Source organism: Amphibalanus amphitrite, unplaced genomic scaffold (genome assembly GCF_019059575.1).
Source record: "Amphibalanus amphitrite isolate SeventyFive unplaced genomic scaffold, NRLGWU_Aamphi_draft 000181F_arrow, whole genome shotgun sequence".
Taxonomy (NCBI): domain Eukaryota; kingdom Metazoa; phylum Arthropoda; class Thecostraca; order Balanomorpha; family Balanidae; genus Amphibalanus; species Amphibalanus amphitrite.
Window position 1 is genome coordinate 520,315 of NW_024881676.1, and position 25,185 is coordinate 545,499.

Below are 25,185 nucleotides of genomic sequence, written 5' to 3' on the forward strand. Positions count from 1 at the left end.
ATTTAACAGCAGCCAGAGGGGAAAGGTCATCACTGCATCTCAACGGTTCAGTTAATTCATTAAAAATATGAAGAAGTCAGTAATCATTTCATCAGAACAGTGCAGCTGCAGCCGGAAATAATACAGGTTGTAACACTTAGTGACACTATCAGTGTGCCGAGCGACAAAGGCAAAAGGATGGACCGACAGCCAGTTATATTGTCAGTGACAAGGCTGTCAAAAGCAGTTGACAGACAAATCAACTGTCAGTCTCCTGAGTAGGCAGATCCACCGACCAGACAGACACTATCCACTCGCATCTCTGTTTACGCGTACGCTATCTGCCCTTCAATTCACGCGTTCGCGTTCGTACACTGGCCGTTTGTTGGCAGCAATAACAGAGAGAGAATTCGCTCTCAGTTCCCACTCTGAGGCGGCCCGGTAAAAAACTGACAGCGCCGGGGAGCTGACTTCATCCGTCCGCCCGTCTGTCTGTCTGTCTCTGTCTGCCCATCCTGCGGTTGGTGTGAGGTGCGCTTTTGTTTGAAACGGTGCGGTTGTGGGAAGGGCGGTGCACGTTGCACAGCAGCAGCGAGTTCTACGCACGACTGTACGATTTTGTGCGCCCGTCTGTCTTTGACAACCGGCCATATTCAGACATCCCGTCCTGTAGTTATAAATGGACAAGTATTGTATCGAGAGTACATGAACCTCCAGGCTCCACGAATCAAACTATTAAAACAGTTACATTTAAGGCGTACCGGTTTCGTCTATTGACTTCTTCAGCGCCGTATGGCGCTGAAGAAGTCAATAGACGAAACCGGTACGCCTTAAATCGAGAGTACTAGGCGCTGAAGAAGTCAATAGACGAAACCGGTACGCCTTAAATGTAACTGTTTTAATAGTTTGATTCGTGGAGCCTGGAGGTTCATGTACTCTCGATACATCCCGTCCTGTCCAGTGTCCAGTCCTCTGTCATGTCCTACACGGTCAGTTGTCCTGTCTTGTTCTGTCTAAGTCACGCGTCTTGTCCTGTCTTGTCCCATCTGTCATGCCATGCCACGTCCTATCCAAGCTCTCGCCTCGCCTGTCCCCAATACGCACGCCTCTCCCCAGGCAGTGGGAGCGGCAAGTGCACCGATCTGCAGCCAGTGTGAGTGAGTGCGGTTGCGTGGCCGGGGTTTGTGATGTGACAAATGGCAGTCTGTCAGTGGCAGGGGCTGTGCGGGAGACGGATGACCGAACCCTCCCAGTCGGTCACAGCTGCAGGCACAGACGGAGAAACAGACCCGCAGCGCTGCAGCTGCACACACTCAGCAACGAGGCCAAAAAGCAGCCGGCTTTGTACCGAAACGGGGAAAAGTAACACATCACTAATTATAACAAGCAGGGATGCATGCCGTGTTTGCTTTCTGAGCTTCTGTTTAGTTTTAATTTCTGAGCAATTGTTGTGTAAACGAGCAAAAACGTTTTATTCGCAAATTACTGAGCCAATGGAAATACAGATAGATATACCTTATATCGCAATGTCTCAGTTCGCATTTCAGTCAGATCAGAGCAGACCATAGAATAAACAAGACAGCACACGTATAATGCATCATAAGGGATTTTACATCTCAGCTATCACAAACGCCAGCTCCGTCTAGCCATGTGTGTAATCCCGGCATGTCGGCAACGGCATGCATGCACTTATATCTTTATCTCGCCATCATCCGTGCCACCCGGTCGCAGTGGGCGGCAGCCGCCACCGCCGCCGCCGCCGCCGCCGCCAGACCGTCAGTCGCGCTCGAGCCGCCGAGTAGTGCGGGCGCCGCCGCCGCGGCTGCCACCCCCGCTTCCACCACGTGCCGTGCCGATGTCGCCCCGCCGGGAGGGCGGCGTGAACGTCGCCGTGCTGCTAGCACTGCCACTGCTGCTACTGCTGCTGCTGCCCATTGTCAGAGGTGAGTGTAAGAGGTGGGAGGCAGGGTATACGAGCTGAAGTGTGTATGTGTAAGGATGATCTGAGGGCTGTTCACGGACCCTGTGTGCGGTCGGACCGCACACAGCCTCCAAGCTCCGCCCACTGCGTCCCTACGTCAGCCTTGCGTCACCGCACACAGCGACCGCTGTGGCCGGTCGGGACTGGCCACAGCGGACCGTCCACCGCACGCAGCCGTGACGTCAGAGCCACCTACCCATCCCCTACCCCCACGCCTGCTGGACGTACCGCACACACCGCACGCAGCAGTGTGCGGTGCCCGTGAACACCCCTCGGGACTCGAACTGGATGCAGTCTTGGACCGGGTAGGCATATTAGACCGGATAGGCTAGTGAAGAAATACGTGAACTAGCACGTGCGCTATTTGGGTTAGAGGTGGCAAAAGATGAAAATTTTGGGAACCAGACTCGAACCAGACCCGGCTGGACATTTCTGGAACCAGTCGGACCCGGTATTAGTTGGACTCGGAACCAGTTGGACCCGTTCCCCAAAAGTCAATTAATACAAACTACTTGTTGGTATCATTAGTTGCATCATGTAAAACAGCCTATTTTCCACTGGGAATGCTCATGAGCTACTGTGTGCAAAGAAACATTCACTTCATTCACTTAATTCACTTCATATTTTGCAATAATGTGTAGTGTGCAAGATGTATAGTTTATGGTAGGACCCGGTTGGACCCGTCAGAAAATTTCCAGGAACCGGTCTGGACCCGGACCGGGTCCTCGGGTCCACAGTTTGCCACCTCTAATTTGGGTATAAGCTGACACGGTATAGCTTCCTCGCGAGCTTTCTCTTCCACAAAGGTAAAAACAGCATCGCGGACATTCATCCGTCCGTTTGCAAAGACAATGGATTTAATCCACTGACAACTAAACGACGGCTTTTGCGTGACGCTGATTTTTAGTGCGTTTCTTCCCGGTCAGCATTTAGAGCATTCGATGCATTCGATTCCTTTAACCGAAGGCATTTACCGCTTTTGCAAGTCGCTATATCAGGATACAAAATGATTGCACCAGAGAAATTCCGTAAGTCGACCGACGCACACCAAAGTGCCAATCGACGCGCTCTTGAATCAGATGCCGGATAAACGGCGCCCATCCAGACCCTCCGTCTGCCGGACATGTTTTCTTTCTGTCTCCTAATTCGAACTAATGGTGTGTCCAACATCCACATAAGTTTTCCTCTGGTTCCTAATTTCGGCCGAGCACGGCGGCGTTTGTTGGACTCTCCGTGTGTCCGGCGTGACTCCGTAACTCGTCGGGCGTAACTCCGTCCGTAACTCGTCGAGCGTAACTCCGTCCGTAACTCGTGGGGCGTAACTCCGTCCGTAACTCGTCGGGCGTAACTCCGTAACCCGGCCCCGACTCCGGGGAGCGGGCCGGCGAGTCGGCCACTGACTCAGCGGCGGGTGGCCCGCGTCACTCATCATCCAACAACTCACCGCCGGAGACGAGCGTTTATTTGGCCAGCGGATAATGGCCCGTGCCAACTCTCCTGCACCGCTGCCCGGTCTCTGTCGCTCGGCGCACCGCTTTGCAGAACGGCGAAACTGAGAAATTCACACCTCCGCACGCACTCTGCGTATCACTGGCACGGCTGTTTGAGTTTCCTGTGACGCACAAAACTGGCATACGAAGCCGCAGGTAGTTCAGCTACTGATCATTACACTGAATCTAACCAAGCACCTGTGCATAGCGCGCACTGTGCAATGAACGGTTCTCTGACGGATAACGGCAGACGACCGCCGTCCTGACAGAGCTAAGCATGCAGATCGTCGCAAATCGGATGTGGTTTTGCACCGACTAAAAACGGAAAGAGCATCTCCGTGCAGCCGGCACCAGCCAGCACGAAGATCAAGGCCACGCGATCCCGTCAGCGAATTTCGGCCAATTTTCCTGGTGTGTGCACCCGGATGATTGCCTATCAGGAATGGGGAAGAGATGAGTCGGTAAAAATTGCAGAGGACGAGCTCGTTTTACCGAGTCGGTGCGGAATTTACCCACAACCCACTTCCCAAGTCTAATTCATCCTTGATAGCAAACTGATACTACGCAAACAACGACCGCATTAGCTCAGTTGGTGCAACATTTTCGTCATTTCAAGCCGGCAGTCATGTCGTCCCTCCCTCCCACTCCCCTATCCGATGTCAAGTCCGGTAAAGCACACGTGCTGACCGGCCGGTCCTAGTTCACGTTCAGACGTGTTTGGCTGGACCCAGACTGTCCTTATCAGCCGGGTCTGTTTACAAGGACCGCCGGCGTCAGATGTCCCCGCGTCCCCACCTCCCCGCCCTCCCCGGGTCCACTCCCCCATCAAACACCAATCAGACCCCATCTGATATCAATACTGTGTCACTACTCTCATCAAACACCCATCGGAGCGGCACCGGAAGCACGGTAATCCACACGACCAGACCGCACCACGTTCCACATTTCATCGCACCTGTTCCGACCACTCCGTTTACCAATTTCCCACGTTTTTAGCGGCGTCACCGCCCGTGCCACTTCCCATACAGACCCGTCCCCGTTCTCAGCCGGTGGCTAACACCCGTGCTAACCGAGCTGTCTCCCGGCGTGCTGACCACCGCTTGCAGTCAGCCCGCCGGCCAGTAATATGGGTCATCTACGCTGTATCGGGGACAGGAGATCGCAGCGTCGCGACGCCCGGGCGGTGGGCGGTGGACGGTAGACGGCGGACGGTGGGCGGTGGGCGGCAGCGGCAGCGCGCCGGTGTCCAGCGCTGACCTACACAGCAAGCCTCACCGGCTCGGCAGCCCGCGGCGAAAGTCGTTCAGCCGGCCGGCGCCGGTACCGGCCGTGAAACTGCCCCCGGCACCGTGGCACACATCCACGGTCCGATCACGGTGTGATGCGGCACAGTCGCCCTCGGCCGTCTCAGGGGCAGCGATCGGCCGCGGCGGCGGCGCGGGTTCAGACACCCCCCCCCCCCCCGGCGCGCCGGATGTCTATGGTGGCACGTCTGACCCCCACAACGGAGATGACTCGACAGTCGACAGCTTCCATTTCAGTCATTTGCCAGACACGCAAATTCCACAGCCCCGCCGAGGGATCCCCGATGATAAGCGTAGCTTCCGGAGCTTCTCAACTCGTGCACATTTGCAACAGCTGTGCGGCTGCTCAAATATCACTCCACCCTCCGCGTGTATACCGATTCAGCGTGCCGATCTGACGCTGCGATGCTCGGATACTGACACCCGAGTTCGCTGGACCATCAATCTCTGCAAAATCAGCACGGCACGCTGCTGTTTCGGGCTTCCTTACCAAAGATTTGAGCACCGTGACCACGCGATACCGCTGCCCGGGACAAAACGGTCACACGATCAGCGGCTGGCAGACGGGGCCGGCGACATTCAGTTTCCCACACACTGCACTGGGAGCGGAGAGGATGACATTCAATGCGGGCATCCCGTTACCGAAATCATGTTCCACCTCCCCCGGATCTGACAGAGACCGGACCCGGCCGCCATTGACAGAACTGCACCCCTGAGCGTGCAGCGCAGAGTCAGCAGGAACGGTGACTCATATGACTCCACACCGGCGCGACTCGGGCAGGACTGGTCCATTCATGAGTCGGCATCCGAGGATCAGATAGCCAATGCAGGACGGCCGGGTCTGTGAGCCAGGGCCGCCCTGCGGGTCAGAGTCGGCCGTGGAAGGTAAATGTCCCTCCGGCGAATACATTAGCGTCCATCGCTGTCAGCTGAGACACGTCACAGCCACCCGAGTCGCAGAATCAATGGAAGGTGAATACTCTGGAAAGCATACAGTAGCTATCCAGTAAACTCTGGCATTAAATCAAACCTCGAAGCCTAGCCCCAGGTTGGTCAGAAATGTTGTGTGCGATTCTCCCCACCTCAGCGATTGGGACTCAGTCCCATGTCGCTTCCACCGTCCGATCAGCGGCGCGCGCGGGCAGGAAGCACCTCCTGCGACCGTCCCTCCCCACGGGACAGGACCACGAGCCGTGACACGAGCACAGGTCGGCCAGGCGGAACGACAGCCATCGATTGACAAGCCCACGGGAAATGGACCGCGCGCCGGGGGCACCCTGCAAATGACCCGAATGGGAGTCGGCGCGGAAATGACCCCGACTCAACGGTACAAAAACGGGATGACGAGTGAAAACGATCACTCCTGCTTTCAGTCAATGATCAGGCCGTGCTGGCCAAATGATGGTTTTGGCAGGCGAGCTGCGAGAATAGTGCGACCACTGGCATACAGGGTCTTTCATAATGAATGTTACTTTTGAAAGAGCTATTTCTCAGGTCATATATGTTCCTCATGTAATATGTACCATCACATAAAACAGAAACACATTAGCGTTTTTGCACACACAACTTTCATTTTAGTGCTCCACAGGAATTTTCCACTGTATCGCCCTTAATTAACCCTCGCCGGCCGAGGAGGGGGGGGGGGCGGGTGCCGCCCCCCCATAGGGTTTTTTCGCGATAGCTCCGAACACGCTGGCGATAGAGAGCTGAAACTTGGCATACCTGACCTTTGATCCAAGCCGCATCTTTTGACACCAACCGCATTTTTGGGTCAGGTCAGGTCACTGACCTATGACGTCATAAGTGAACCTCTGCACGGTCTTCAGATGTCGCAACTTCGCAACGCCCTCACTGCCAGAGGAGATGTCACAGGGAAATGAAACTTGCGGGATCTAGTATCCATTATGAGTCCCACAACTTGTATATCTCGGATTTTTCCTAAAGGTCATATGAGGTCAGGTCATTTTCGTGACCTCACCATTATAAGTCAATGGGGAAAAATGAAAACTGCTATTCTGGCGCCGGGAACGATCTCCAACTATCTCAAGCACACAGAATCGTGATTTGATGCACTCCTTGCAAGGTTAGATGCGTCACTTTTGCAATGTTGACCTTGCGTGACATCATTTATGACGTCATCAAGGTCATATTAGTTTTTCGTCAATAACTCTTGATCAAATTGAGCTAGCGAGTCGGGAAAGCCACCAATGGACTCAGGAAGACCTGCCGAATCGAATGATATGCGACATGACCTCTTTCGACCAACTTCGTGACCTGGGGGTGCTGACCTGACCTTGACCTGAGGTCAACACCCCAAGTTGACCTGACCCGGACAAAAAGTATATCATTCGACGCGCCTGAGCGAGACAAACACGATGCTGCCAAAATCGGCGCTCTGCGGCCGTTTTTTGCGAAGTTATTCACCAAAAACTGAACCGTACCTTGGGGCACTTGACCTGACCTCAGAGGTCACCGGTTGACCTAGGACCTTAAAATCGGGTACCAATCTCTGCGTCTCGTAACGGCGCACACGCTCGTTTTTTCCGCGACGCGCTAGCTCCACCAGGGGCGAAACGGCGAGGGGGGGGTCGTACCCGCCCCCCCCCCCCTCGGCCGGCGCGTATGTAGAAAACCAATAGGTCCGGCGAGGGCTAAAGGGAGATAATGACCTTTTTCCACAAAATCTGAGTTAGGATCATTTTCTGACAAAACACAACAAGTTATAATGTAAATTAAAACCATTTTGCTCAATGCGGTACCTTGCCGCAAATATCTCAACTTGAAGTCACGTTAGCGGGGAGCGCTGAAAATGACCGTTGAATAAGTACTTACATCACTTTTTGGTACTTGCATGTAATTTTGTAAAATGAGCGTATTCCTTACATTTGATCTTCATCACATCTAGTTAGTTAATGGTCGTCTATAGTGCCTTCAAAAGATATTCATGGTTTGGGGGTGGTTTATGTCTAAATTTACGCAACTATTTTTCCTGTTCATCATCTGAGGCCATATGCTGCTATTTTAGTAGCAACGACTCAATTTTGAATCGGTCCCGCCGACTGCACAATAAAAGAAGATAGATACAACACTTTTGCGGCATCACTGAAAAACTTATGCAGTACTGTTATCAAAATTCTCATAACACCGTTCGACAAACCTGAAGTCTTTTTGAAATAAATATGCTTGTATTTTTCGCTTCAGGCTCTGAGGCCAAAATAATGAATTTCGTAGTCGCAATCGCAAGATTTGGCTGCGTTTCTGGCGCATGCCGTTCATTTGTGGCGCAAAATAATACTTGGAAACAAAGAAGAACTTAGGCACTATGTACGAATCTAATTAATTCTAAACCGAATTAACTCTAATTCAAATTAGAATCCTTACAACCAAGCAACGCCAAGGCGATAACATAAACAAAAACCCAAGCGTCGCTGTTTGAAACAAAAGCGCCATATACTGCGACTTTTTTATAGAGAAGGACAAGAAGGACAACGCATTTCGGTGGGTGTTACAAGTACTGCAAGTACTGCTTCTTTTTTGCAAAAATAAAAACCTTTTTCACATACGAAAATGTGCTAGGAAATTTTCATATTTTATAGAAACTACAGTAGAAATAGTATAGATGTCGAGTAATTTTTACTAAAGAAAAAAGAAAGCTCATTATCTCCCTTTAAGACACACGTTTCGGCCCTCTGACGAAGGTGTCGCACCCCGCGCCTCACAACGCCTGGGTCCAGGCTTCCAGAAAACCTCTCCACTGTGGTTCGCAGTGGATGGCTGCAGGAGGGTTTTGTCTCAGATCTGCCAATGCGACTCCCCAAAACCAGTAGTCCAGCGGGGAGAGGTCAAGACTCCGTGGTGGCCATGGTCGCTCGGTGAGGCGGCTGATACGCGCTCTTCGAAATTTTCGATCAGCCACTGGCGCAACAGCTGCCGTGGTGTGCACTAAGGCACCATCCTGCTGGAACCAAAAGCCGTCTCTTTGAACCTTGTCCCTGACCTGAGGCAGAAGCATTCCTTGAGCAGCCTGAGGTAAGCCACCCCGTTCAGTGTTGACCCAGGGGAGAGCCAATGGATGAAGACTTGTCCGTCGACCGTAATCCGTAATGCGTTTTAGTGGTGTCGACATACCCTGCTTTTGCGTGAAGGAAAATTGGCGTTGTGATTTTTTAATTTTTTGGGACAAAACCCTAATCAATTTGCAACAATATGCATATAAAATTGACGCGGAAGTGATAAATTAAGAGCTCCTAACTAAATGTTCAAAAGTTGTAGTTAGTGTCTATGCGGCACCGCCTCAGCTCCACTACTAACGACTTTGCAGTGGGGATAGCCAGTGACACAAAAGGCCACGCTATCGAGGGCCATGACAGTCAACCTAATGACATCACGCCCACACGTCCAGGTCTGATGACCTTCGACCGCTAACGCTGACAGATACGGCACAGTTTCCATTTACCAGCAACGCCACCGGTGTCTGTCCTCCATCCAAAGGACAGCACTGACCAGACGCCTCTTCTGGCCACTAATGCAACAACATCCCCTCGCTCGCTAACCCACCAACACAAGGCCGGTTTGTAAAGCTGATGCGACCTTAATGCACCCCCTCCCCTGATGGGTCTCAGCGGCGCAGACAGGCCGGCTGTCCCCCTATCTGCGGTGACCATCGGCGGCTCGGCTCGGCCCGCTGACCTTCCAGTGGCCGGGCGGCTGCATAATGTGGTACACGGTCCACACCGGCACGGTTAGGTTGGTTGGACGAGAGACCGGCGGAGCTGGGGTCGGGGGGGGGGGAGGACTGGTAGAGGGAGAGGCAGTCAGGTGTGGTTATGGAAGAGTGGGTGAACTAGGCACTAGGCAGGATGTTTTTGATACGCTGCTTGGCAGGGTAGTTGATGGCTAACGTGATAGTTCGTTGGTCAGATCACCATTATTCGAATTAATGTAGTCAGTGTCCAATCATCAATGTCCCGTGCCAAGGGAGCCTGCGGTAAAGCTGACGAGGCTCTATGTAAAATTTAATGGACATCAGTGGTGGACAATCTGCGGCAGGTTCAGTTCCTGTGGCAGCGACAGCCACGCCCCTCGCCCCGGTACGCCACCCCAGCCCCGGAACACGACCCAACGGAGGCGTGACCGATTCCAGCTGGTAGCGGGGGAACGACCGAAAATTGCCCTCCCCTGCCGACTCCCCGCGTGCCTCCCGTGCCTCCCTCCCTGTCACACGCCCCACGCTCGCGTAGCACGGACGCCCGCCACGCGCGCTCGACCACTGACCGCATTCCTCGCTCTGTTCTAACCGCGGCACTGGTGGACGTTTATGGTCGCGCCCGTGGTTTATTCCACGATTGTTCTCGCTGCGCTGAGCGGCTGAGCCGCGGGGAGGTTTGTCGTCTCGTTGAGCAGGCGCGCCGAGCCGGTACATTTGCCTGTGATGGTGCGTCCTGCGGAGACAGGCCGCGTGGGGCGGCGTGCCGCGGCCGGCGGCGGGTCGTTGGCAGCGAACAGCTGTGCGTTACCCGCGGTCTGGGACGGCGAGCGGCTCCCCCGCGTGGTGTCGGTGCCCGACTGCGTGTCGGGGCGCCGGCCGGCCCGCCAGGAACCATGCCGAGTTGACCACGCGCGGTGATCAGTGTCGGACGGTGCCCAGCTGTGACCGGACGGGTCGGCGCTGCCGCCCATGGACATGGGAGCTGAAACTGCGGCCACCAGCGGCACCGCGGCCGCCGCTAAAGGGCTTCCACCACCAGTGCCACTAGCGCCGCAGTCGACTCCCCCACTGTCATCCGGACATTGTAGCTGCCGCCGCCGTCACCGCGGTGCACCGCCGCCACTATCACCATCATCGCGGTCCCCCGCCGCCACCCGCACCGCCCCTACCGCCGCCGCTTCTGTCCCCACGTCGACCACAGCCACGACCACAAATGAGCGTGTGTTCCCAGAGGTTAAAGACGTCACCTGTCCACCTGTGCGGTCCGCCAGAGTCCAGTTCGTCTCTCCTCGCAGTGATTATAGGAACCTGTCCACAATGGGCAACTGAGACGGAAGTGGTCCATGTTCAGAGACCGTCAATGGGCTATTAGGGACAGGTGAGATTTCTCCGCTCGCACTGCGTCGGATCCGGCCAGAGACGAGTCGTATGGAGCTGACCTGAGCTGTTCAGTCGGTAGAATGGTGTCAGCAGTCAGAGTGAGCCAGGGTGAGCTACAATGAGCCTCAGTGAGCTACAGTAGGTCGCAATGAACTCCAGCGGAGCTCTGGCGAGTCCATGGTCTTCCCCAGATTCTGTCAGCGTCGCGTGGACTCCCGCTGTGCCAAGTGCCCACAATTAGCCCTTTCGGCCACCGTCTATTGGGGAGACTGACCCACTCCGGCGCCACCGAACAATGGCATGGCAAATCGCGGTCCGTGAATCGTACGCTCTTGAGCCCTCCTTCCCCACAACTCACTCGATACTGCGACCCATCCCCGCCCCACGGTCCCGTCCTCCCTGTCCTGCTCGCTTTGTCCTCCCGCCTCTCTATAACCAGTACCGTCCTACAGTTCTCCTGTCCCATCCCGATCAATACTAGGGTCACTCACTCTGGTGCAACAGCCCCCGCGCAGTCATAGCTCTGCCGAAGTATCGATATCTCGTGTCGGGCAGACGGAGACGCTAATGGCGCTACCGGCCGGCCAAATTATCATAATTGGTGCGCGCGTCCGTCATAACGCACCGCCGACACGCGAGGGGAGCGACACGTTAGCTGCTGTCAGATGGATATCAGTGGTGTGATCTACTCAGATACTGCGATGGATGGTCAAATAAAGGGGAATTATATGGCGCGGTGGAAAATTCAGGACGGTACTACGTTCTTGAAGCAAAAAGTTCCAGTTTTACTGCAGTTTTTGTTCGGGATACGAGACACATTAACCTACAAACCGTTTTTCCCTTTGGTCAATCCGTAAAGCGACCGAAATACGTACTCAATCTCCCGACTATCTGGCCCATGTCCTTAGTCCACTCTGGCACAACTCACCTCCTCAAACCATGAACAGAACTAGGGCGGGTCTGACTGCACTGTCGCCCAGTTTCAGCACCTACCAGCCCCTGTCAGGGGCGGTGCTATGGTCTATGGGCGGTCCCTGGTCTACAGCAGTGACCTCCCATGGACTACCACCGCCGCAGTGTACCGCTCCGACACGGCGGGGCCCGCCCGGGTCACGTCTGACGTTATGGCCCAGATCATGACCCGGTCACCCCGGCGTCAGCACGACAGTCACGATATGTGGGAACGGCACGGGGCGGGGAGGGACACGGGCAGTAGGCAAGAGGCGTGGGAGGTGCACGCACCGCATCACCATACTGTAAACGGTGTGCGGCACAGGTTTCGATCGCATGGAATCGATATTTGTAGGGCAACTAAACGAAGCCTGGCTGGACTAAAGTGTTTCTGTGTGCCCTACCAAGTAAAATATCGACAAAGTCTCCCATGGAGGGTCGACGCCATCGTCCCACAAACAGCGCTCGGAGCATTCAGCACTGCCTCCCCAGCCGCTCTCCTTCACAGAGAGTGATCCTCATCGGCCCTGACGTCGCCAATACGACGCCTCTGGCGTCCGTCCCCGGGGAGCCGATCGGCCTCCCGACGATAGAGTTCCCGAAATCCCTCCCCAGTTCTCGGCTCCATCGCGGTAATCCCCCAATTCCCCACCCAATCGTCTTGGGCCAATGGGGACCGACCCAATACGGTCGTCTTACGGCCCGAATGGCTCACCGATGGCGATGGAAAGTCAGAGCCGACGGCTGGAAAGGGTCGGAAGAAACGTCCGGCACGTCGGTACCGATGAAGCCGGGCCAAACGGAACCGACGCGAGCGGGAAAACATCGACGGTCGGCGATGGGTGGAGAGATACATAATGACGGCAAAAACCGACAGACAAAAACACGCGCAGTCATCGCCGGAGCGCGAAGCCGCGGAGAGCAGCCGCAGATAGAGAGGCACAAAAGGGCGTCACATTGGCAGACAATGGACGGACCAGCACCGCGCTACGGCCGGCCGTCGGCGGTCCGGCTGCCGGCGGCGGGTCTGACGGCCGCATGTTGCACATTGCAGATGCATATTGCACAACAGATGGGCTCGGTCACGGCGGAGGCGAATCCAGTTCTGCAATGCTGCCGAGTCATTCCCCACGGCCACGGCCCGGACCCAGATCTCTGAGGGATCTCAGATCAGATCCGGAGCTGGCAGTGGGACGCAAGTCCCGCTCCATATTCGAGTCTAACCTAGAACTCTCCTTTTTCGTTCGTCAGAATCCCGACGTTGTTCAAGATTGAGCGTTCGTAACAGCACTTCGTTCGAGCCTCTGTGCAGGCATTTATAACGTACCGGGCGAGCCATGATTCTGCCCGTCATACAGGTGAGCTCCCGCCCCGCACGGTCCACCACGCGCGCCAGCCCACACCGAAGCCAGGGGCAGGCGGAGCCCAGTGCAGCCGGCCTGTATCTCCTCTCCAATCAGCCCTAGAGCGACCTCCATAGCCTCCACCGCCCAGCGGGCGGGGCGCTGGCCAGCCCAGCACCGGTCGAACGGCCTCAGAGACCTTGCATGTGTCCCGGGGCGGTCAGAGACGGCTCAACTGGCGGCGAACGGCCGGCTTCCCATGCAGAGCAGGTCCACCCCGCTCAGCTCCCCATAGGCTCGTATCCGGCGGCTCGGAGCCCATTCTGCAGTGACGACGCCGTTGGCGACGGTAGACGTGGGCCGGTTTGGTCCCGGACCCACGGCACACCGCCGGCACGTGGCCGACGACGACACGGGTCAGCGCACGTGACTCACGCGGCAGGCACGTGGCGGTCATGGCACGGGGGCGGTAAGGTCACAGGCATGTCACGTGCCGAAATGGGTTCGCAGTGGCGACACGGGCACGTGTGGCCATGGGTCTGTCAGGTAGCGAGGTCACGAGTCTCACCCCGCTCTGGTGAAATTAGTTGACCGGTTGACCTCAGTCTCCGTCAGAAAAGCACCGCGATGACGCTGCAGCTTCCGCCCCCCCCCCCGCTCTCCCCAAGCATCCCCCGTATGCAGATCACTCAACGGCGGCCTTCCGGCCCCGCCCACCAGCCGTTCCGGCCCCGCCCACCAGCCGTTCCGGCCCCGCCCGCTCGTTCTTCCTGTTCCTCCAGCGCCATTTCAGAGAGCCATCTGGTCTCCGTGAACGTCAGTCACTGTTTGGGACATTCCGCAACCCTTCCCGCTCCACTCTTCCTCTCTACTCCTCCCACTCTGCCTCTCTACTCCTCCCACTCTTCCCAACGGCCGCGGAGTGCCTGTGCCGACCCACGCCGGACCCGGGACCAGATGGTCGCCACTCAGCACTCTCCCCGGGAGAGAGGGCCGGGGGCAGTCCGTGAGGTCCGAACACGTCACGGCCGAACCGACAGCACGGCCCGGCTGTGCACGGCTCCGGTCGGGAACGGTCCGGGTACGGCAGGAGCACGGCAGGGGCACGAACAGGAATGTAGGATCGAAGCACAAACATGCACGGAGTACATACAAGTGCACCGCCCGTACCAAAACGTGCACAACAGTTTCAATTGTTCCTTCTGAGAATGCTCACTGATCCCGGAAACCCGTTCAAATGGATTACGTCGTCTCGTTTTGAAATCTCGCGTAGGCCTGTGTGTTGAGTGGGAGAGATTCGCGGTCCGTGGGTTGCGCGAAATCGAGTTGGCGACGCCGTGGGCGGGGTAAAATGGAGCTGACTGGCCCGGTGTGAGTGAGTGGCTTCAATCAGCCGCAGCTGTGTGCTAGCTTCTGACGGCTGTCGGCGGCGGCGGGGGAGGAGTCAGTCAGACAGACACACTCATCCCCCCGGTACGTCCGGCGTAGCGCCGTGGCGGAACGCCGTGCTATTAAAAACAACACTGGAGCGCGGTGTGGCGAGCGGTGGCAGTTGGAGATCATCGGTCACATGAGGTCGATCTTTTGACCGGGAGGTACACATCTGGTGCGGTTTTCACTCCACTAATGATCGGCACATGTTGTCAGCTGCGGTTGGAATTGCTACATTCGTCACCGATGCGTCATCACCTGGCTCATGATGACGGTAAAATACACAACTTCATACCAATCAGTAAGCAGCTCGTTACCACCTCATTACCAGCTCGTTACAGAATTTCGTGTCATCTCACAGCTCGTGCCTTCCTCGAAGGTAGTAATTTCGTGACGCAGCGCTCCAAGCCAGCTACAAAATCGGCAGACCCTGGCATCCAGCTTCCTCCTAGACTGGTCAGTCAGACACACCAACCGCCATCCGTCATCCGTCATCCAGCATTCGTCATCCGTCACCTGCCAATTTTCTCAGTGGGTCGTCGGGAGCGACGGGACCGTCGCGTCGACAGACTTAGTGAATCGTTTTCGTCCTTCTGAGTCACCCGTCACTCATTCACTCAAGAGTCGTGTCCAGTCTCAGGTCTCAGCCATCGTTTCACTCTTGCGATGACGTATACCGGTCACGCCGGGTGATGACTCACACATCAGCGTATCACACGACGCTGAGTTACGCTTGCGTTGTAACCAAACGCTTTCGCCCGTCACACTCATGTAGTAACTAGTAACCAAAGGCGCTTGATTTGATCGCTCCCTGGAATCGTTACTTTACGCACGAGTGACTCGCTGGAGCTCAGTCAGTGTTTCCTTCCTCAGGTGACAAACCGACTCGGTGGAATGTGCGGGAAAAGTGACTGACTCAGTCACACCTGACTCAGTAGTCAGTTACGCATGTGACGTCACCGTTTGCATTTAACGCCGCCGCTCCCAAAGCAGCCGTGGCGAAATGAGCGCAACGTATGACTTACATAAGATCAGTACTTGGTAGTTAAACAGCCGTGCCTGCCAGCTGGGCGCTGGGCATCCATGAAGCGTCAGCTCTCGAGCTCTCTGACCGTCGTGAGTTGTGACATTGCTCAAAGTGGTCGCGGTGCATTATCTGGTTGCAGTATCTTACTGCGTATTTTGACGGCTCGGTGTATGATCGGTGGCGCGTTGCGATTCATCAGCGACTCTGAGAGACTGCCAAAATTACGGCCCGCAACGAAACTCGCTCAACGGCCGACCGCCAGCTGGCGTGAGCGCTGAGCTCGAGTGGCTCAGACTCGACTCATTCCTACTGAGCTCAGGTGGCTCAGACCCGGCTCATCCTGCTCAGCGTGCTCACTACCCAGTGCTAAGTCTAGGCTAGGCTCAGGGCTGAGCTCTGACCGCGATCACCGGCGGCAGCTGATATGTGGCGGCATGGGCTGTTCAGACAGCAGGAGATATAAAGGCGAGGAGCGAAATAAGCCGCATCTCTACCGGGGAATCATATAAGCACAGTTGGATTTACAAGAGATTGTAACGGAGCTCTTCAATCTGCATGCATACCGATCAGAGTTTCGACTAGCCGCGTTCATGCAGAAATGCCAACGATGCAATGGCCATCAAAGCCGGAAACCCTATGGACGTACGGCTCTTGTTCTGACCACTTGGACATCCATTCAGCTCCAACAGTAACAAAGTCTCTCAGGTCACCGTCAATCCACGGTAACGCTTCTTTTCCGGGGCGGCGATTGACAGTTACACAACGGAACAAGACTAGAAATTGCTTCAGCTGTTGTCAAAACCACTACCAACTACCGGGCGTAACAAATCGTTACACGACGACCCTGTTGTGTTTCGTGACAGTCCGTGATGATCGTCACACATCCCGTGATGCCGCCAGCCTTGAATCGACGCCCACTGACGCCAGGACCGCCGGTAAAAATACAGAGCCTGACGTCATCGGGTACCACCTTCCGCGACTTCTCCCGGCTGCGAGGGCCGAGTTTCAGGCAGGTAGTTGTCGGCGGCGGCTGGGCGGGTGAACTGCAGCAGAGGCGAATTAGCGGCCCCCGCTGTGCGTGTTTATAACGGCAGCGGGCGGCACAGAGGTGTCCCGCCGACATGCCGAGCCGATCTTTTCGAGCCTGGCGCTCCTGTGAAGCCGGCTAGCAAAGTACGAAGGTTCGGAAACGAGCTACCAGAATGGCACAGTGCAAGTGGATGAACCACGAAAGCAGCACCTGTCCTTGTGAGTTTCCGGGACGGGCTGTATCCAACAAAATTCGAAAGTGAAAACCAGCAACCAAAACAAAAGAAAATAAATAGCCTCACTCCAACTTCGATTCTGTCCATAAAACTCCGAGCACTTCCTATCCGGGTTCTTTCCGAAACTGGCGAAATTCGCGTGAGCTGTTGCAATGGCGGCCAATCACGCCCTGCAGTACTGAGCAGGGAGTTCAATAGGCGTGTTGATGCCAGATGCGCACGATTACTGAGGTCTCCAACACTAGACAGCACGGAATGAAACAGGGCCTCCGTCCGTGCAACTCTGGTCAGCCACTCGTGTTTAGCGGATTCTGGCCTCACGGAGGCTAAGATCACGGCATAACGCAACGTCTACTGCGCGGCGCTCTTGACCACCTGTGGAAAGACGATCCCTAACAGGAATCTTAATGATGAAGTACATTTAAAACAACATACTTTCATATCTGAGCAATTCGGTAAGTGAAGCTAGGGACAGACTGATGTCATTCCAGGTCAGGAGCTTTTCATGATTGCCGCCGGTATGAGTTTGTTTAGTTTCGGCCGTGGCCCGTGGTCTCTGTTGAGTGTTGCTGCACCGGCTTCGCTCGCTGTCCTTGACAATCATTCATGACATGTGATATTGGCCCTTCGGCATTAACCACGTACGACATCTTTCCAGTTATATTTCCTCAGTTTTCCTTATCTGTAAGACGGCTGCCTTTTATAACATACAGCATTTTTGCAAAGGTTCCGTCAGTTCCCTCGACCATATTTGGTACTGACCAAGTACTGTCAAACGCTGTTGTAATGACAATTCAGTCCACATGATAAAAACGGCACAGTTATGGGCCGCCATGCCGCCCACCGTCGAACCTTACATAATTTACAGAGCTCGAATTGGGCAGTCGTTGCCGTTGACTAGCTCCGGAAGGGTGCGACTGATGCCCATGTCACCGTCGGGCCGCCGCCGACCCCCTTCTGTGACACTCGACACAAATTGTGTGGGTCCGATCTGGCCTTGGTCGGCGGCGGACCGCCCTCGTGCACGGCTCGCACGGCGGAGGGTACCGGCAGCACGGCGGGACCTTCGGGAGCCATATACGGGGGGCGCAGGGCCGCCGGCTGGCAGACCGACTGACCGGCCGACCGGCAGACCGCACCAGCTGCAACACGGCGGTCCCGGGCTGACGGTAGAGGGATAGGATAGGATGGGATAGAATGGGCAGGGATGGGATGAGGGGTTGGGATAGGAAGAGAGCCGACGAGCGCTCTATATGGGGCTGAGCCGAGGGATGGAACTTCACGAAGCTCAGACAGAAGCTGAGCTGACAGGATGAGGCACTAACAGGAAAAGCCACCGTCTCAAGAAGGCTTTACAGCCAGAAGCCTCTCGACTGAATCTGAATGAGGAGGCCGCTGAACAGCCGACCAGGATCCTCTCTCAGTCGACGGCAAACATCCTTTCTGGGTACAAGGGCGGCCGCTGCCGGCCAGTGTGACGATGATTGGTGGTTTTCACACCGTCTGTGGTCGCCGGGGGATCGAAGGGCCGGCTCGTATCATCACCTGGTTCTAGTTAGGAGTTCACTGCAGCCGCCATCTGGCCGGGTTCTCTCTCTCAGCCGCTCCAGATGTGTCTTAAGTACGGAAGCCACCAGGTGTGTGCCAATGGTGCGAGCACCGGCAGAGATTGAGCGACTCGAGCTGAGCAATCGCCTGCGAACGGGTAACTCCGGCAGCAGCCTCCCGCACGGTTTTTCACACACTACCCTGGCAAAACAAACAACGAGATGAATCGATACAGGGGAGAGAATATCCCGCGCGCTGCGCACTGCGCGCGGTGTGCTATTGCACGAGCAAAAACACAACGGAGCGTGGGAAGTCTCCGTTCATCGTTAGCACTGATTTCGCGTGACACTTGCTCTGACGTGCCATTCATCAGCGTCTGTTCCTCTATTTATGTTCAATACGGCTCATGTTGACACAGATTTCGTCTGCGGCCTGTACCAACAAACAGCTCTCCTCACGCTCTGTGACGGACTCAGGGCTCTGTGACGGCTCCCAGAGCTGGGGGCCGGCGGTAGCCGGACCTGTCAACTCGTCAACCAACCGTCATTGACGGACGGCGCCCCGTGCAATGGAGCGTGTAACTGTGCCATGCATGGACTGCAGATCAGACCTGCTGAGACGGCCGACCTACCGGCGGACCGGTCCCAGAGGTGGAACAGCAGGCCCTGCGCCACCGGCGGGGTCTGATCCGGCAGTAACCACGGGACGGGAGGGAGCAGCTGCACGCCTCAGCGCCCCCGACCCTCCTGGTAGCGCGTGCCGCTCCATCGCAGTCTGATCATGGGTGCAGCCGGTGGTCCCGTGAGTGCTCCGTACCGTCCGTCTCACAGCACCTGCCTGTCCCTCCGTTCGTCCGTCTGTCCGTATCTTTACCTCTGTCTATCCGTCTTCGGTCAGTCTACCTCTCGATGTGTATCTCATCCCGCCTATATCTCTCTACGATCCCCTGACCCATTCTGCCTTCCCGTTGGTCTGCATCTGTCGGTACTGGTTTATTCTCAGTCTTTCTTCGTTGGAGAGTGTGTCTAATACATGACGATTTAATCTCACACGGCTGCAGCGACGGAGTGCAGCAGCTGCACGGATTTGTCTGGAACGGTGAAAAAATGCAACAACAATACGAGAAACACATGAATTACGATTTGTACAAACGGTTCGTCTTCAGGAAATCTGGCGCATTTTGCATGGATAATCAGCCGATTGTGTCACGAAAATACACGGTCGGGTGATTCCCGCATACAGCCATGTTACTTTGACTTTAAACGTTTTAAAAACACTTGGATAATAACCACATTTTGCAGTCAGTATTATTCACTACAGCGCACCACGCACCGGTAACAAATCCGTTGAAGGCGCATCATTCCCATTGGCACCACTGCAAATTTCGATCTCTATACTCTAATCGATAGCAGTATCGGTGTCAAGCGGATCTAACTGATCCAGTTAGCCCCACACGTGCCGGACAGCTCTCCATAGCGGTCCTCTCCGCCCGGGCGCCCCCAATGAAAGCCGGGACGTCATCCGCTCTGAGCATCGTCATCCGCCCATGACGCCGAGTGATGACGGTCTGGTCATGGGTGACGATGACTGAAACGGTGCCGGGACGGATGACGGGTGGATGACGGGACGGATGGCGGGTGGATAACGGCGTATGACAGGTGACTGGCCGTCGGATGACTGATGGATGCTCAACTGAATACTCACAAGTATCCTTCCGTCTTATCGGCGTGCCGTGTATCTCGTTTTGCATGAACGCTGTGTGTTTTTTTACGGCACCTAACCCGTTTCTCCATCTGTTTCAGGAGCCGGCATTCAGTGCTACCGGTGCACCTACAAGAGCATCTCGGCGCGACGTAACCGCACCGACCCCATCTTTCCGTGTGCCTCGTTCGACGGACACAGTAAATACGTGGTCACCTGCCCCAAGTCGACCATGTGCGAGATGAAGACATTCATCCTCGACCTGCCAAACGGAGGTAAGCGACCGACGGCCGCCGCGACCTGTGTCACACGTGACGTCATCGTACCTGACACGTGACCATCAGTGACGCCATTGTTACCATTCTTCTCTTGGTGCTGATGTGTCTATTTTAGCGGAGAGGGAGCGGTCTGCGTTAGCACACTAGGTGTTTAGTTTAAGCCATCGCCGACTCGGTCTGTCGATAAATGAGCACGCCGTCTGTCACTGGTTCCCGGTAAAAAGCTGAATAACTTCCCCGTTAAATGTCAGACCTCGGCGAGCCATCGATTCCGACGTGACGGCCGGGGCGGTGCCGACCCGCGCTCGCTCAAACCGACGACGGGCGGCACGCGCGCGATGCGGCCCGCTCGTTACGGCCGCCTTTATCGCCGCTTTGTTTCAATTCTGGCGCGTCGGCGACATGGCGCGCCGCACCCGACACCGGCCGACCGTTCCGGGCGACGAGCGATGAATTTCGGCGGCGCCCGCTCCGCTAGCAGACGAGATGGGTAGACGGGACGGGCCGCGTCTGGTTGGGACAGAGAGCGATTGGAACCAACTGGCTCTGAAGCCGATAGTTGGGGGTGGGGGACGCAGAACTAGGCACCGATATTATCGTGACATTTCGGCGGCGAAGGGACGCTAGGTGTACTGTTAGCAAGCCGGTGTTGATAGATTTCTAGCTAGGTGTTAAGCCAGTTCTTTGTCAATTCATAAGGCGATTTTGATATAATCAGTCCGACTCGGAAGTCTCTCCCAGAGTGACCGTAACTTTTGCGGCGGCACGTTTGCCGTCAGGGACAGAGTCCCTGACGGTACCACCCTGCTCTCCGTCTAGCCGAGTCACGGACACCACAATCCCCCCTCACGACGAACCCGTGTAACAACAGCCGCAGCCAGGCGACACCCACTATTCCTCCGAACCAACCAACCGCTAATCCTTCTACCGTGAGCCTATCGGCACTGACTCCCACCCAATCTCTACCGATCCGCCGAGAGCCAACCAATCGCCGCCTCACGAGAGGTCATCAATCAGCCTCCCAAAGTTACCTGTAAACAAACAGACCCGGCGACTGAGAGACACCTCCGACCGCCTGACCTACAGCGGCCAGACAGACGACCCTCTCCCCTCACCCGTCCCTCCTCCAGCACGCTGTTGATGTTTCCCAAAGACAGTGAGGCGGCGTTTCCTCTCCGTACGAGCCCCATCACTGCCGCCGGGGTCGCTCCGCCGCCGCCACACCGGCTGTGTCGTGTCCGTCGGTCCCTCCCGTCGCCTATCGTCGCCATCGACAGCCCCCTAGGTCGGACACGTCCCACCTGGGTGTGTGAAGCGCCGGCGGAACGGCGGTGGGAGGGTGACGGGACGGCGGCGGGACGGCGTGTGGGAGTGTTTGGACTTGGAGGGAGTAAGAGAGGTTCCCAGACAGCACTGCAGAGTGCAGAGGGTCCAAAAGGGGTGACAGTAACTGCAGAGGAGGAATTGAAGGGCAAACTGTGGTTAGTAATCCTATGGAAAAGCCATGAACCGCAGGGGATGTCTGGAAGATTGTGTATGACGGGTTCCTTAGTAGGTGAAAGACACTGAGAAATAAATAAGGGATTAGCTCATAACTGTAAAACTCTGGAGCTATCGCGCTATCACACTCAACCATTACAGAAGTAACCAAGAGAGATACATCCACCCACTGAACCCACCCAATCACGCGACTCCCGCCCTCCACCCTCTGTGTGCGCGTCCCCTCCCTGCCCCTCCTCTCCCAGTGGCGCGTGCCAGGTTCTCGATTCGCCACGGCTTGCCTGCCTGACTCACGGGTTATTCTCCGGGTGCACCGGCCGTCGAGCGGGCACGGAGCACTGACAACGGACGGTAGCCAGCGACACTGCAGGGTGTGGCTCGGTCAAAGACAGGCGGGCCTATAGAATTATCGGGCATCAACCGGCTGATCGGATAGTAGGTTTACGAGAGACAATGCCGTTGTCGGTTTGCATTAGGCACGCACAAGGTCGGTGCTATCGATGGGGATTGAGCCGCGCATTGTGCCAAATTGGCGAACATGAGTACGGAGGGTGTGCTCCCAGCCCGGCACGACACTGAGCCGATAACTCGGTGTCTGAGCGCGCCCGGGCCGAATACAATGGCCCGCTCGTGCGTCCCACCGTCAGATCGTGCCGCGCCGGCTCATTAAGCCCCGCCGCACGCACCGAGCGGTCATTGAAATTCCATCTGACCTTAACCCCGCGGAATGCCATTGACACCCCACCGCCCATTAGTGTGAACATTATCCGACCATTAAAAGGGAGCGAAATGGACCAGACATCTGTCCACTCAGCTGACTGTGTTTCTCCTCTCCGCAGAGACTATAACGACGACCACGCGCGACTGCGCACACCAGAGCGTCACCTACCGCCGCTTCACGCCCAGCAAGGGCTGGCACGAGGTGACCGACATCTTCGAGGACGCGCACGCTGAGGGCTGCCAACTGGTGGAGCACACGGACGGCATCAAGGTCACCCGGACCGAGCACTGCTTCTGCAGCGACGACCGCTGTAACGGCAGGCTGAGGTACGAGCTGACCGGCGGCGCAGACGCGGTTCGGTGGAGCGCCGCGGCCGCCGCCGTCTCAGCGCTGCTGCTGCTCGCCGCACGGTGACCGACCGCAGCGACACCTGTCGGGCTGACGCCAGCGCCGCCACGCGACCGCCCGACGAAACAGAGACGCGCGTTGTAGCGCGTACCGTGCGGTCTTGAGTGACGACACTGGACGAGTGCCGGTCGCGTGGGTCTCGTGGGATGCTTCAGAGGCTGTTTGTGGTGTGTTGGTCGGATCAGGCGCACCAACCTTTCGCGCGTCGATGTGATATAGCCCGGATCTCAGCTGGTCTGTCAGCGGGCCGCTCGCGTTTAGTTGAGTTGTATTGTTTTCGCGCGTTCAGCACCGGCCATAAGACCGTGACCATTTGTTGACAATGACCTTAGCGTAGAGCATGCCGAATGTTTACACTAGAGATGTCAATCGGATACCAACTTTTTGGTATACCGATACCAAACCGATACCAACTTGGTATTTGGTATTTCAGGCCTAATACATTCGGTATTTTGTTGGTATTATGAATCCTCGCTAATGTAAAAGAGGCTGTAAATTTGGTAAAAAGTTGGTATTTCCCTCATATTCTCAAGTCGGTTCGGTTTCGGTATTTTCTCATGGCTATTTTTGGTATTTGGTTTGGTATCGGTATCACGATTTTCCGCAATTGACATCACTAGTTTACACCCTCCCCGGGTGCCGAACGCATCCCACCAGCAATCTGTCAATGTTGTGTTATCCGTTCGTGCTATTTTCCGTTTTGACTCCCGAGCTCGCCACAAAAACACATCCGAACCGCATCAGGCTTAATCAATTCGGTCAGGAGCTAAATGGGCATAATCGAAACGACTTGTCAGCCGTGAAGGCATGCGCCACGAGCGAGCCTTCGCGTGACCTGTGGGGGCGACTGAACGGCAGCATTCGAAACTAGGCATGTTGGGGTGTCTGGGGGGGGGGGGGGGTTCACTGGAGCGGCCCCGCCCTGCACGCGGACAACGCCAGCGGTCCCGACCGTGGGCCGGTGGCGCAACAGTGCTGGTTATCAGCTGTGAAGCGTGTCCATAACGACGATCGGAGAGATATGGGGTATGACTGGTGTTAAATGACAATATGTGAGAGCACGTGCGGTTCATGGTTAACATAATATACATATGCACCTGTGATGACACTGAATGAAAATAAACACTGGTATCAATTCCAGAAATTATTAAATGATTGTGTTTTGTCTACAATGAAATCCACAGAACCCACTGACTCCACGACTTACACGCAGCTCGCAACAGATCGCAACTCAAAAGAAATCCTAAGCTGGATTTCTTTTGACCTTCACGCGCATCCAGCAATTAAATCCGGAAATGCCCAATACTACCGAATCAACCACAAATTTACCATTTCTTTAAAAAAAAATCAATGAATAAACGATTCATCAGCATCATTCTGCTCTTTCTGGGCTAGATGGGCACATAATTATACCCCTTAAGCCTAATACCGGTCACGAACAACACACCTCTATTTTCATCTCGGCTTTTGTTTTTGAGTCGTTACCCCATCGTCAGAGACTGGGCTGCCTGCCTGGCTCTTTACACACCCATACCTCATCTGTGCCGCAGCCAAAACACCACCCACCCAACTGGAGCGGCCCGGCACAGGTCGTAAAACGCAGACGCAGACAAACGAAAATAAGGCACGCCGAAGCGCGCATTATCCCAAAATACACGCGCCCCAGACGGCCATACGGCGCGGTCGACTTGCGCCGATTGATCGGAGGGTTATTAAAGACGCCACGGCTGTTATCACGGACGCTGCACGCGCTGCAAGAGGGCATGTCGCGGGGAGGGGTTCCCATTCTACTCGGGCCAACAAAAGCGGCCGCTGTGCCGACAGCAAGGGAATGAATGTGATATTTGAGCCGCAGAATAACAGCAGCGCGCCGGGCCAGGCGGGCGCAACATGTGGGGAATGGTGTAGCCAGTCTTCACTGAGGTCGTAAAACCCAGCGCAGTTGCCGTGCGGCGAAAACAAACCGTCTGCACTTAAACTTTGCTCAATGTGGGTCAGCACTCAGCAAACAATGTACCAGTGCTTTGCTCTGACACAGGAACTGGCGTGATTCTATCGACAGGGCGCTGTCTTCAGCGAAAGGTAACCCAATTCAGTGGTGCGACTCTCGTGCCACTGCAGCGAAGGAGCCCGTCCAACAGCACAGTCTCCACTCCTTCCCTCCGATTTT

At 55.7% G+C, this 25,185-nt stretch overlaps 2 protein-coding genes across 2 annotated transcripts in view; one reads left to right on the forward strand and one right to left on the reverse strand.

Moving 5' to 3' along the window:
* The window catches only part of LOC122384086 (rabankyrin-5-like), a 71,101-nt gene that overhangs the window by 38,244 nt on the left and 7,672 nt on the right, over positions 1 to 25,185 (reverse strand). The window lies entirely within an intron of this gene.
* Positions 1,764 to 23,722, forward strand: LOC122384088. The gene is made up of 3 exons (XM_043371087.1): positions 1,764 to 1,922; positions 20,210 to 20,383; positions 22,726 to 23,722. Exons 1-3 carry the CDS (start codon positions 1,835 to 1,837, stop codon positions 23,019 to 23,021), a joined length of 558 nt encoding a protein of 185 aa, XP_043227022.1. The 5' UTR covers positions 1,764 to 1,834; the 3' UTR covers positions 23,022 to 23,722.

Bases quoted from the DNA above. Each gene is read 5' to 3' on its own strand.
- LOC122384088 (XM_043371087.1), top strand. From the start codon at position 1,835: ATGTCGCCCCGCCGGGAGGGCGGCGTGAACGTCGCCGTGCTGCTAGCA. The intron at 1,923-20,209 runs GTGAGTGTAAGA...CATCTGTTTCAG, and splicing joins GCTGCTGCCCATTGTCAGAG to GAGCCGGCATTCAGTGCTAC. The intron at 20,384-22,725 runs GTAAGCGACCGA...TCCTCTCCGCAG, and splicing joins CCTCGACCTGCCAAACGGAG to AGACTATAACGACGACCACG.